Here is a 14,496-nt window from a genome sequence, read left to right on the forward strand (position 1 = left end):
CTGTATTAAACTACTGTATAACTCGAGCTGTTTATGCATTATACTCCGTAGAAGTTATTTTCTTCTGTAGTTTCTTGTATTTGATGACTTTCCTTTGCATGAACTTTTCAATCCATAGATTTCAAACCACATTTCCAGCGAACATGTATACATTCCAAATTTGCAATAATTTACATTTCCTGATGGTTTTCTCACTAGCTTTCAATGCAAATGCTTCATGGAGATTGCTATTATGAAGAAACTCTGTGGCACGATGGCATACTGTGTACCGATACGCAAATATTTGTCAAATATGTATATTAAGCTATTTTCTGAGAATTTATTTAAAGATCTATTTTTAAGAATATTAATGTAAATGTATTTTATGGGGCAATGTTGTGCATTCATTTTTTAACATAAAGTTTTTTTTTAATTACAAACAAAAATGTGTTTTCTTTACAAGCAACATGAGGTCAAGAGGTAAAACATGGGGAAAAAATCACTATGAATAACGTCATGCAACACACAACACAACACAGGTAATATGCCTGTTAATAGAATGCCTTGACACTTAAAGCACAACGCGTTAAGAAATAAGCAGGTGAGCCTGCAGGTGAACCTGAGTTAGTATGAGGTGGTGTCAGGGTGGGCTGATAGTTGGTTTCAGTACCACGGACAGCAATTCAGATTGTGTTTTCTTCTTCTTCTCATACATTCTGTACTTTTAGGCAAAGTACACCCTGCTGGTGGCAACGATCATTGCATCTATTGCAGTACAGTATTATATATCTTGAAGCAACCAGCAGGGGGTGTCAATCCAAACCTCAAAATAAAAGCTTTCTCCAAATAAAACACATTCAGTCAAAGCTGATGGTGGTTTGAAGTTCTTTTTTTAATATTGGTCGGATAGGTAAGGAAGATATTTTCAGATTTTAAGATGTTTTATCCCATAAGTAATCACAGGAGCCTTGCTTCAAGACAAATAGAGAACCGAAATGATCAAAACTAAATTGAAAAAAAAAAAACATAAACAGCTGTGGAGCCATGGTTCTCAAAAGTGTAAAGTTATACGAGGAAAGTGAGGCATACCTCACATGGTCAAATCACTGAGCAATGATTAAAAAAAAAATCTGTCTCTATATGTCTTGACTCCATATAATCACAATTGAATCTCTTTGGACCACAATACACTGGCAACATTTTGAGGCAAATTTGATGGAAAACCACAAGGGAAAAGGGTTGTATGTAAATATGTAATATAAATCTGCTCAAAGGCCCCCTTATAAAAATAAATAAATAAATAAACCCATAAACAAAACCTTTGCTGGGAAAACATACAGTACTTCAAAAGTAATGCCAGTAGAATTGTCTTAATGAAAGGTTTTCACACAACAGCACATGGGAAGTCAGCATGCTCACATTAACTCACATACACATATGAATGTCATTATAGAATATGTAGCTGTCATCACTTGGCAAAATTACACTTATACACAACAAATGCACAATTACATCTGGATCCTGTAATACCAGCCAGCGCAAATATGTTTGTCCTGTCTGAAAAGCTTTCTGTCAAATGGACACACTCCTATAAGGGGTTTGTCCCGTGACATTAGCCAATAAAGAAAGAGCTTCGGTTCCAAAACACACATACACACACCTCACTCTCACTTTAATACGTTAATAACAAATGTGAATCTATGTCGAGTCTGTGAATGTGTTTGGACTATGTAAGAGCGGAGAACCTGACATAAGTAGAAAACACTCTGTAGCATCCTCAATTGGCAAATATGGTGACCGCGATATATGTCATCATTGCTTGGCAGCATACAAAAATAAAACAAGTAGCTCTGGTGCATATTTGGAAACATTTGCATTTGTTAGCAAAGTCGTCTCGATGAAAGTCGGAGGAGCTGATGTCATCACGCCTTTTAAAAGTGAATGAAGCTGGCTCAGTTCGAATATGTTTGATTTGAGTGTGATTAGATCTGCCTAACTATTATAGTACCAATAGCAGCTTCTCATTGGTGCAGTTTGCTGGAAAGCTTTTAGGCAAGCCTGACTTTGTTGACTGTTGCATTGATAGCTAAATGCATAATAACTTGCCTAACAACACTGTTAAACCACTTTTATCACCATGAAAAAAAAAACCAATACAACAACCAGCGGCCCATGTTTAGTGGGAACAAGGATTTAAGATGTCACGATTGTTACAGCTGCCCAAGACTTATTACACTGATTTCTCATCGGTAAACAGCAAATGTTAGAATCCTTGACAGCTGATCTTAACAGCTCACCCTACCTGAATATTTAGAAATCACTTGCTACATGTGACCAAAACAGACCAAACCAGAGATTTGTTTTGTAAACAAAATGAGGGCGTGTTCTCTGTTAAGCAATCATGAGTTGGAGAGTTTAGCGATGATTTAGAGTGAAATGTAATGAGTGAGTTATGGTAAGCCATTACAGAGGGAGCCACTTCTGCATTTTTCCTGGATGAGGTTAAGTTTCCCTTATCGGTCCAGTCAACGATCGCACTCTAGTCGAATGTTTGGCCCCTTGGAATGGCTGTCATTTCACTTTTGCAGGAATTCCAACTCCTCAGCAGTGGAACTGCAATTTCAGTACTGCGTCTGTGGTCAAAGTCCAAGTAATTAGACAGGGCAAGAATCAGAGTGGGGATGATAGCGGAAAAGGGGTGAAGGAAAAAAGTTGGCATGTCAATGAAACTTTTACAGCCTCTGGGTGAAGTTTTCAGGGAATACTCCTTTGGTGCCATTTTCCTTTTTCTGCTTCCACTCATCCTCTTTTATTCCCATCAGCCAGCCATCATCCTAAACACACACCCACACACAAAGAAAGCCATACATTACTTAACAGATTATCTTTATGATGCAAGCATGTGAGAACGGGTGTGCATGTACCTGTTCATCTGGATTGTCAAAGGTTATGACAAGCACCACGTCTCCTGCCTTCATTTCAAGTTCATCCGTGTCATTTGCGGCATAATCATGCATCACTTGGACCTTTACCACACATCGGTAGAAACAGAAAATGAATAGGGGTGAGGGTAGGGGTGGGCAATTTAAATGCTGGCGGTGGCCACAAATTTTCATCAGTGCTACTTGGGGGCACTTAAGGAGATATATGACAAAAATGCTATTTTAGATATGGACAAAATACAAGTATCTGTGCAAAATACATGCTCAGTCTTGATATATGTCGTTTTTCACACACACACATACCCCTCCAACTGCAAAGGGCTCTCTTGTATAAAAAATAAATAAAATCACCATTCAAGGATGGCACAAAACTGCTTAACAGCAAACTAACATTAAATGCAAGAACTAATTTTGTGCATTTTTTGTTCACAAAAATCAACTCACTCAAAATTTTAATATTACTGAGGTACTATGTCGTGCATATCATTCTAAATCTGCTGCCACTATGCCATGTCCACTATCTAGTGGTGGTTGGTGGTGTTACAATTTAAAACTACATTCAAAGCATATTTTCTGATTTTCATTTTTTCAAAAATATTTTTTAATGTTCTGCGATTTTTTTTATTTTTTTTCCGAGATTGCAAAAAAACATTAAATGCTCTCATTCAGGGTCAGGTGTTACCTTAAACAGGAAACCTTGGGGCATGTCAGGTGACTCTGCCTTTTCTTCTGTGGGTTCTTCATTTGCTGCAGGTATCTAGATAAGAAAACATAACATAACTTAATTCATTTATCAAAAGAAGAAAACAAAGTCCCATGAGAATGATCAACACATCACATTTTCACTGATTAAAATCCCTTGGAAATGTTTCTGCTTGTACTCACATCGTTTGTTGATGTTTCTTCTGCTGCTTCCGCTGCTTCTGCTTCAGGAGCTGCTTCGGGAGTTGTTTCAGACTCACCCTGAGGCCAAAAATACACCATTAGAAAAGTTGAGGCAGACACTGTACATGATTTAAAAAGAATTGAGAGGGTGTGAGGTTGACACTCTACAAGACAGACAACAACAAAAGCAGCGCTAGGACAACACAGGCAGTACAGTTGAATCAATGCATATTCTCCTTCGGTACGTCTAAACTGCAGTAACTAGTTCTCTGCCGTTACTAGTATTAATTACGTGGACTGAAATCATCTCTAGGCTCCACAACTTGACCTGAGAGAAAAAAAAAATGATGCATCCATTCTGTTGGTCAAGATGCATCACTTCCAACATAAGAAGTCTCCTTCTTTCAGACTCTTAAATCACAATCTATTTTCTTTATCAAGTCAGCATCTCATAGTTCAAATCTCCTTAAAAGCTGATGCATCCACCCTTTTCATCCAGATGCATCTTCTTGGTTACCTGATCCTCTTCATGAGCAGCAGCATTAAGAGGAGCTTCTTCTTCACATGCGTCAACTGAAGCCTCAACAGGACTTGCAGCGTCCTCAGCGTCTGGCTGGCTGTCGTTCTCGACCGGACCCTCCTGGGCTTCGGCCACGGATTCATCATAAGCCTGCTGGGTTTCATCGTCCCCCCAATCCTCATTCGTATCATAGTGAGCTACTTGGGTACCGTCGTCCCCCCAGCCCTCTGTGGCAGCGGCTATCGGGTCATAGCGGGCAGGCGGCGTATCGTCATCGCCCCAGGCCTCCGCAGCAGCCACCACAGGGTCATAGTGCTTCTTGGTGGGCTCTTCTTGGGCACCGCCGTCCTCTGGCTGAGGGGCAGGGTTAGGTTTCAAGGGGTCAGAGTTCATAAGACATGGTTTACCTCATGACTGATTTGGGAAATTATTGGGGAAAATCACGAGGGACAATTAAATACGTTTTGAGGGAAGCTATAGCTAACTATTCAGAATTTCAAAGACAGATTTCCAGGGCTTGGGGTTGTTACTACACTATTATGGACCATAATTGGGATTGGATGGGGAAAATCACACTTTTGGCTCATTTGATGACATATTTCACTTTCAGGGATGCCATTTAACTGATCAAACAAGTTTTCATCAGTGTAGATAAAGTGGTTCTTCTTTTTAAAATAAGCTAAATTTTTAGCTCTTCAAATGCCAGCATAATAACAGGCATTAAAAAGACAACGTAGCATAATAGGCAGAGGTCTTAGCCCTAAAAGGTATGTTTTAATTATAACTATATTATTATAACATTTTCATTAGTGTAAGCCACTGTAACATGCACAGTTTAAACATAATCACTGCTTTAGTTTGGTAAAATGAAAATGTATTTCTATAACGATTCAATTTTTGAAAATTAATTTCCGTATGTAACTTACATACAATTGTACTTAAATACTTGCTTGAAAACAAATAGTTCTAAAAAATATATAATAACTGCAAATAGTTCATTACAAGTGAATTGTACTTAACAAACTTGAAAGGAAAAAAAAGTTTAATCCAATGTATCATTATTTTTTTCCACATACCACTATAAAGTAACCAACTACCACACTGTGTGAATCACAAATGTCAAAATATATTACCAAATATTGCAAAAGGTTATGGATTCTAGCATTACCTTGACTGTGGCTTAAATACTGCATTTCCCCAAAAGTGAAGTGTCGAGTAATTACAGCATCTGTTTAATAACAAAGCTAACAGTTGCAAAATCATAGATAGTTTTAAGAGGTCAAATTTAGTTGAGCACTTGGGAAGTGAGGAAAAAATATTACTTTGGTGCAACATATCAACATCATCATCAACATCAACATTGTACTAAGGAACTTAAGGCGATTTGAGGTAAACAATACTAAACCTTCACTGGGAAGGCTTGATTAAAAAAGAATCGTACGTTAAAAAAATAAGTTGAAGAGGGATGGCTGTAGAAGGGATAAAGGAAGCCATTTCCATCAGAAGATCGATGTGAGTTCTTCTGTGTTGAGTTGGCAAGCATGGCTTCTAATCACAGAGCAATGGTCACAAGGCAGAGGGAGGGTTGGGTGGTTATCTTTGTAAGAGAAGAAGTGTCATTGCATTCTGAAGTATTGCTGTTTGCCTCAAGCTGTAATTGCAGCAAATAACTCTCTTGTCTTGGAGACACAGCTCTCTTACAGTGATGAACGGAAAGGTTAGTTCACGGATGCCACTGTGCAAGCAAGGCTTCGTGAAGTTGCCCAGTTTTTTTTTTATATACTCCTGCAGAAGCCTTCACTAAAGATAAAGACTGAAGTAAAGATGAGCAACTTCAGTCATTTGTTCCCTGTGTGTTACACGGCATGTTGAGGACACGTGTTCTGTCAGTGTAACATACAGGGACACGTGAATCAACTAAAAAAAATGGAGGTCAATTCGGTTTCAAACATTTGTACTGATTAAATTAGTTCATTTATAGTTTAAAAATGTGTGGAAAATATATTCTGGAACCATTCAATTTAAATATAGCATACATTTTTGAAAAGGAATTGACTGAAGCTTATTTCCAAGTTGATTTTGTGCTATGTAAACATTTGTTAGAGGTAGGACATCAAACATTGCAGACATGAGAACAATGCACAAAGAGATTCGGGACACATGTAACATTTATGGAGTAATGCGTTTAGAAACACAAAGCAGCCATTCAAGAAGTCTCGCAGAGAGCGATGCTTATATAATGGCGACATGACACAATGGTTAACATTTACACAATGGTATGTAAATAATGGCGATGATTATAGAGATTTGTTGTGATATAGTAAATTAATAATGGGGGTTGTTTATCTTACCCAGGAGTCCCAGTTTGCTGGCTGCGAGGGAAAGAGGTAAGAGTATCAGAAGAAGTACTTTACAAAGTTGTGTTTTTCGGCCTGCTGGTTAAATATTTTGGTTTAAAGCAAAATAGATCAAATTGTGCAAATCCTCAAGGAATCAAGTGTTAGATTTTGCTGTACAGAAATCTATATATATGTTACACTGTCAGCTCACAGTCACATTGCATAGATGTCAGCATCTATAGTAAATTATTTTAACCGGTAGAATAGAATACCCCTAGTGGTCAATGCACAGAATATTTCTATGGCTCCCTGTTAATTACAGAACCATGTTGATCAATCAATACAGCTCTGAAAACAATTCAAACAGTGCATGATCATCTCTGTAAAGACTGAGATGTTCCCGATGGTTGGGCCAGTAAAAAAAGAACGCTACATTGTGAGAAATGTCTCAGTTATAAAACAGGCAGCATGCCATTCATCCAGATAATTAAATACAGACAAGCAGCAGCACCAAAGGAAAACTTCATACAATGGGAGTGTTAGTCTCAGCAGTACAGACATAAAGGAAAACTCATTTCTCTGTCCTATGAAAACTCATTTGCTCTGCACGTTTGGAACTATAGAAGACTTTCGAAGACAAATGCGCTATGGTCCGCCATCATAACTAAAATAGAATACAGGCCATCGAAGCACACAGCTATAAACCACAATGCCACCACCAGGTTTATATTTTTAAAAAGTAAAGCCAGCAACACCTCAAACTATGACAACACACCCACATTTTTGCCCTGCACAAGCACATGATCATCACAATGTGGTAATGTGGTATCATAATCCTGACTTTGTGAAATGTGGAAAAAAAATCTCTTGAGAAAACTGGCATCTCATTGATATAATAAGGTGAGTTAGGAGCTACATATCCATGCACTTAGTCTTCCGTCTGTGAGCCCGTGAAGGCTTTTGTTGTTTCATTGAAGGCGCCCAGGTCCATGTTTCATAGACTGCTGACTACAGTACTTTCAAACTGTTCACAAGAACAGAAACACTGGCTTCCTGACCACATTTGCACAATTGAAAAAGTTCATGAAAGGGAGAGAAAAAAAGAAGACAGGAAAATAACAGGCTAGAGAGAGAGGGAAAAAAAAGTTAAAAGACTATTCCACTGTTTTGTGAACACCAGTTATGCGCACAAACCTCTGTAGGGGAGGTGACACTAATATCAGGAGTAGCTGCAGAATCAAACAGGTTGATGATATTTTCCGTTTTCATCTCTTTGGATGGGGTCACCTTGGGTGGAGGAGGCACTGCTGGTCTGAGCTGGAGCAAAGACGTGAACGATTCAAACATTGGATACATTTTCAATACAGTGGGAAACAAGAGATAAGCATCTACCTTGGATGGGGATTTTGGAATTGGCGGCGGTCCTCCTGGCTTGAGAGTATGGTTGGACTCATCGATGCCACTGGGTCAGTGAGAAATAGAAGGTGGAAAAAGAATCTGGATTACCCGGAATGAGTGCAAATAACGGAAGAGGGTAGCGAAGAAAGGCGTTACAGAAAAGTTGCAATTCATGCAGAGTTGTCATGCAAGAAAAGTGAGCCTCCATCCTTTCCTTCCGTGTCCCTCTTGCATCCCATGCAAGCAGGCTGTGACTGTGCCTCAGTGAATCCTCGCAAGAGAGCAGTAGTAGTGGCATCATTAGAGAGAACATACTGTAGCAGCTGACAGAAGCCTCAGAACTGAAGATATTTAAAGAGAGGGCCATAAACACATTGTTTACAATGTTAGGTACACCAGTGCAATCTAATGAGATCCCATATAAGAGCTGTTTCGAAATACTGGGTTGTTTTATTCATCTAATTGAAGCACACTCAGCGGAATGCAGATCCTGGAGTGAAAACAGTTGTGAAGTGGCATATTTGGGTTTATTTGTCCATCCAAATGTGACACGTTTTGGTTTACAAGAGCTGCAAATGGGGATTTAGACAAGGTGGGCAGAATTATGAACGGTTCGAAATAGCAGCGAGTGTTAGTACACAGCCTTCAGGCTTTTGCTCGAAAGAAAGAAAGAAATGTCAGGGAAAACCAACTCGAACATCTGAACTTTATTTGGGGTCCCTTAGAGACACTTTAAATGGTGGCAGGTGTGTGCTTAGTCCTACTTAACACGAGTTTGAATGTAATGAGGTCAATTCTGAAGACTGTAACATCGGTTGTAAGAGTTGTGCAACCACATCCGTTTTTTTACTTCCCTGCTCAAAAAGATTTTTAAAAAAATCAATTGACTTGGACAGGTTATAGGCCACATTGATTATAGAAAAAGTTTTGATATGATTGATCTTGGGCTCATCTTTATAAATGCTGGCATTTGAACAGGGGTGTGTAGACTTTTTATATCCACTATATGTTCCAACAACTTTGATTATGAAATTCTGGCTGTAGTCTTTGTAAATGGCAGACATTTCGACACAGTTCTTGAATTCAATCTCTGTAGTCCAATGAAATTTTCACCACATATTTCTGAACCGGGAAACAGTTTGTTAACGATTAAGCTATATCACATATAAAATTATAAAGATCACACTTTTCAAAAATTCGCTTCATAATCCTCAGCAAGATACAATTTGAAGGAGATTCTAACCACTTGCAGATGAGTTGGAATTGTTACATAACAAGCTGGTGCAGTATTAAAGCATACATGTTTTGCCCATCTCTTTCATATCTGCAGCTCTGAGCGCACAACGCTCTTTCCAGACAGTGTCTGTGAGCCCACTTGCACAACCAAGCACCGTGTTTGCTCTCAAACCTGCAAACTGACTGACATACAGACATTTGGACAGACAGACCAACAGTTGCGTCACCGTGGTTCACCACGGTCCTTGCTGATTACCTCCTATTTGCTCCTGACGATAAGGCGCTGCGGTTACCTGTCTTTCTGCAATGGAGGTTCAGGGGTGGCTTCAGATTAATGAATGTCATTTGTTGCATGTAATCCTAACATGTTTGAAATGTTCTGCTTTAGTTCAATAAAGAGATACATCTTCAACTTCCCAGAAAAAAAAAGTTGGATAAAAGAACTTCGCGTATAATCCCGTCACACTACTTTGTATAATGTCAGTAGGAGTCGTTCAGAAGGAGATAAATGGCTGAATTTAAAATGACATGTGAGAAACTTGCTCACTAACCTGCTTGTGTCTGTCTGTTCGAGTTTCTCCAACACATCATATAAATCCTGATCCAGCTGTTGGAAGAGGGAAAAGCAGAAGGCATTAGATTCTCTGCCCTGTCAAAGCAGAAACGTTGCCCCTTATATTCATGGGGTGCTTACCAATCTCAAGATGAGTCAGCAATAGACACAACACTGGACAAAAGTATTGGAACACATGGCTATTCATTCTACAACTCTTCTTTGAACACTTTTTGAAGGATTTGAAAGATTTTTTTCACTCATCAAGAACATTTGTGATGTTAGGAAAATATATTAGATGGGGTTGATGTCAGTGCTCACAATTTCTTCCGCACCAAACTCATCCAACCATCCCTGTATGGCCTTGTGTTCCCAAAACGTTCTCTCAAAGTTGGAAGCAGACACTTGTTACAATGAAGAATTAACATTTGGAAGACACTAGGGAGGCTTGTATAATAACCAATTCAATAATTGATCAAGCGATGTGTCCCAATACTTCTGTGTTTCTCTTGTTTCCAACAAATGCTTGTATCACACCCACCCGGCTAATTTCTTTGTGAAACTTTTCCTCAAAACCGGCCAAACTCTGGAAGGTGCTGACATAAAAACCAACACGACTGCAAAACAAAGCGAAAGAAGGGGAAAGAGACAGATATGCATGGCATTTGAAGACTTGTTTGTTCAGTGCAAATCAATTTCTAGCATATATTTGATAACATTCACCAACACCAAAACTAATTCAACCCGTTCACTGATGTTCCCTCATCATCTTTATCTTGTGGACACACACACGAAATAATACAAAAAATGCACTTGGGTGTCAGGTCAGTCAAGCAAAATTATATATATTTTTTTAAATGAACTGTATTTTCATCTATACCGTTACATGTTCATCACTTTGATAATTTGACCGAGAATATTTACAGTATTTCATGTCTTTCCATGTGTAATGGAGTTGGTAGTTTAAGATCACCACAAACATTTCAAACACGTATGCACAATAACAATTAACCTGTTCCAGAGTGAAGGTAACTCCTCTTGTAAGTCAATATTGATCTCCTCAAACACTTTCTGGGCTCTCTCCAACTCCTCCTCTGCCTGAAAAAAAAAACCCACAAAGTGTAGTTGAATGCATTGTAATGTGCATTTTTTCTACTTGATTGATTCCTTATTTTTGCTCTGTTTCCTTGCTATAGAAAACAAACAGGTTCACACTCCTAAAGAAAGATATTTCTGCGTCCATCATTAACAGTGTGGTGTACCTGGCTTCTGGACAAGCTACTCTGGGCAACATTGTGTGCGGACAGAATCCCTTGAGCCCAGCCAGGCGTTGCCCTCTCCAACAAAGACGACGGCTAAAAGGGAGACACACGTAGAGTATGTTCATGTATCATTTATGGACTACTCATCTTAAATAGAATCCTGATAGTTTCCACCGCTGTAGTGTGCATTCACATCACCTTGGTGATTTTAATACCGCCATCCTTTTTCTTGGTCTTATGTGTGGTGGCATAGTTGTGTCTGGCACTGTCGTAATCCACCAACTTTCTGTCCCTCTTGGCAATACGAGCCTGAGCAACAATGTAGTAAAGGTAAGTGTTTGTGTCATTCATATCAAAGAGGTCTATGCTAACATGGGGGCTAACCTTAATATCAGGAAACTGTCCCAAATAAGTATCCATGGAGATGAGAGCATGATCAACCAACTTTTGATGGTAGTCAGTCCACAGCACATCGCAATCCTGGGAAATTGGATGAGCGTGTAAATATCAAAAAGAACAACTATGGAGTTGGAAAGAAATGTGTTGAAATGAAGCTTGGAATTTTCATAACTATCACTTTTTTGTCATACTTGTTAAAACAGACAGTATGACCCGACAGTAGTATGTTAATAAAATAATCTGTGAAAAAGCAAATGTCTCTGACCCCAATTTGTATAATTAAGTTTAAATAGACCACCGCGCCCGGGAAAAAACAACCACTCAGAGACAGAAGATATGATCGACGAGGTGTCAATCATCTGCCGTGCATTCGTGTGCAGACTCACAGTGCGTGTGCGTACCATCATAGCCTCACACTGCGATGTTACGTTGAGCTTCTAGAGCTTTGCTGAAACTATGGCGCAATATCCACACAGGAAAAAATTGAAAATCCCATCTCTCGTTTGCCAACAACTTTGCATAAGACTAGCAAAAAGAAGCAGAGCGAAGAACCAATAAAATAAAGAATAGGACAGAACCCAAGACAAACATAAGAATCTCCTTTCGGATATGAAGGGATAATTTGATATGATCCATAAAATGATTAATTCACAAATCATGTCATTTTATCTAATGTGGCCAAATAAATGCGCGCATCTCAATAATTACACATAATAATAACATGTCTGACCTCCACAATGGAATCGACTTCATTCTTGCCATACCAGTCGGGCTCATACATGTCAGCCAGGCATGCCTGCACGTTCTTCGAGGACTCGTGCATGGCTGTGAAGAAGCACATAAACACCACAGAGCACATTCGTAAAAACATTTGAACTGGAACAGGTAGATAGTTGTACGATGTGCATCCTATTTTATAATCATCGGTGTCCGTCTCACCTTTCACAGCCTCCAGGTATGCTCTAAGGTCACGCTGGAGTTTGCTCCCTTCAGCCTGGAAAAATGACACATTTAAGAAGACACATGCATAAGGTGACAGACAGTCAGATAGTCACGTATTAGATAACACAATCCGTTTGCGGTTGCTCTGATAATATCATTCGCTGGACTCTCACATATTGCTTGTTGAAGTTTATGACTCCCTCCTCGAAAGCAACATCTTTGGTCTCATCTGCTTTTCCCAGCTTCTGTAGAACCTGCCAATCACAATAAAAAGCAATAACACTGTCAATATTGGTATTTTTATGTCACCAATAATGGTTTGCAGTGGTGACCTTTACAAGTGTATGATAAATATTCCGAAGTATGTACGTTAAAATTAGCAAACCAATGAGAAGTCAACTGTTTATATTACTTGACATTCACGTCATAGAGATGATTTGAATAACAGGCAGACCGGTTTCTTATAATGAAACAAGAAAATCCCTTGACAAGACTTCCATGTACACATAGAGCTAAATAAGATAACCAAAACATGGGAAACGTCTCTTGCAGGTGTACCAAATTCTATATTGATGGCCGAAGAGTGTACATATGACGCACACGAGGATCACCGCCTGCAAGGATGGTGCATATAGGCTTAACTAATATAGCGCCCTCTGCCATACACTCATAGCATCCCTAACATGCGATTGCCGAGGCCTCTATGCATATAGTACACGAAGCAGAGTTTAGCTTAGTACTGCCATTGTGCTTTAATTAAATGTGACAGATTTGAGGCTGTCGGACGTATACAAAACATTTAAGCATGGTCAAGATTTTGGAATGAGTGCCACATACGCGATCGTGCGTGGGCCCAACTCCTTCTCCTTCAACGTTCCGCTCAATGACATTGCCTAAAATGCACGGATATACAAGGGTGCAGCACCCGAGCCCCAAATGCACCATCTCAGCTCCCAGCTGTGAGGCTGTCGTGATGCGACATTGCCCCTCGGTGGGGGGATGCGCAACTTGGTGCCTCGTTGCTTTTACAGGCCTCGCAGCTCTCCATTTCCCACATTTGCTCACGTTTAGTCCGCAGTTCTTACCTTCTCTTGGGCTCTGGTTAGCTTCTTCTGGACATTGCTGGCCACTTTCCCCGCAGTCAACCCCTTCCCCAAATTGAGCTCAGCCATCTTTTAGCGTTGATCAGCCTGGGGACGCGCACTGGTGGGAAATAAGAGCAAAAAAAAAAAAAACAACGGCTGGACCGCTAGGGTGACCGTGTAGGAAAATGCATCAATGTCCCGATGAGATATACAAGCGTGGAAGATGCGTGTCGCGTGAAGCTGATGTGGTATCAGTTGGATGATGCAAAGCCAGGCTGGCTGTAATTCTCGAATTTTTGAGCTGTTAAGCGTGCGCGTCCACGACACGGGAGGAGGATGCTGACAGAGATGCTCTTAAAGGCACAGAGTAGCCTGCTGCGCGTACACGTGTAGTCGTGTACAATCCACGCGGACCGTCCAAACCTACGGCAGCGCTTTTCACATTTCTAAAATGCTCAGATCTCCAACTATCACCATCACGGCCAACAAAAAAATACAGAAACGTAGTAGGCCTAAGTGTTCATCGAAAGCTACTATTATTGTAAGCCTTTCTAACATTCTGGTGTGTTTGCGTTTTTTAACACTGCGCTTAAATGTAATCATTTTATTAAAGTACATTAAATTGAAATGCATTAAACATAATTTAGATAATAATTTAATAAGAATAATTTAAGAATGGAAAATTGCAGTTAGATACGATAAAAAATTGTTAAAAAATGTTGATAAAATAAAAAGATTAACAAAAACGAATTGCTAAGGTAACCTATAATTGACATTTAATCGTGAAATACATAAGTATTATTAGAATTTTTATTTTTATCATACAACTGAGGAGCTTGTGTATCACTGCAGTGGCGTACCATATGCCTTCTGGATGCTCGAGAAATCTAACTATGTTGGTTAGGCATAGCTGTTTTTAATATTTTGGTAAGCCACATGCCGCAGTTAAAATTTCA

The 14,496-nt window shown here is 39.4% G+C and overlaps 1 protein-coding gene across 3 annotated transcripts; it reads right to left on the reverse strand.

Annotated features, from left to right (window-relative positions):
- Positions 1–847: 847 nt before the first annotated feature.
- On the reverse strand, positions 848–13,974 carry bin1a (bridging integrator 1a). Of its 3 annotated transcripts, XM_086051275.1 has the most exons (19): positions 13,541–13,969; positions 12,629–12,709; positions 12,453–12,507; positions 12,244–12,338; positions 11,499–11,594; positions 11,313–11,423; positions 11,115–11,207; positions 10,865–10,950; positions 10,394–10,469; positions 9,851–9,906; positions 9,556–9,600; positions 8,058–8,127; positions 7,860–7,982; positions 6,678–6,698; positions 4,324–4,680; positions 3,807–3,884; positions 3,604–3,678; positions 2,904–3,005; positions 848–2,813 (listed from the first exon to the last, which is right to left on the reverse strand). In XM_086051275.1, exons 1-19 carry the CDS (start codon positions 13,625–13,627, stop codon positions 2,712–2,714), a joined length of 1,809 nt encoding a protein of 602 aa, XP_085907401.1. In that variant the 5' UTR covers positions 13,628–13,969; the 3' UTR covers positions 848–2,711. The 3 variants fall into 3 exon arrangements, with proteins under 3 accessions (XP_085907401.1, XP_085907403.1, XP_085907402.1); XM_086051277.1 differs by lacking the exon at positions 4,324–4,680 and having other exon boundaries at positions 13,541–13,974; XM_086051276.1 differs by lacking the exon at positions 9,556–9,600 and having other exon boundaries at positions 13,541–13,968.
- Positions 13,975–14,496: the final 522 nt, after the last annotated feature.

Source organism: Filicampus tigris, chromosome 14, assembly GCF_054856515.1.
Source record: "Filicampus tigris isolate MCC_2025a chromosome 14, RoL_Ftig_1.0, whole genome shotgun sequence".
Classification (NCBI taxonomy): domain Eukaryota; kingdom Metazoa; phylum Chordata; class Actinopteri; order Syngnathiformes; family Syngnathidae; genus Filicampus; species Filicampus tigris.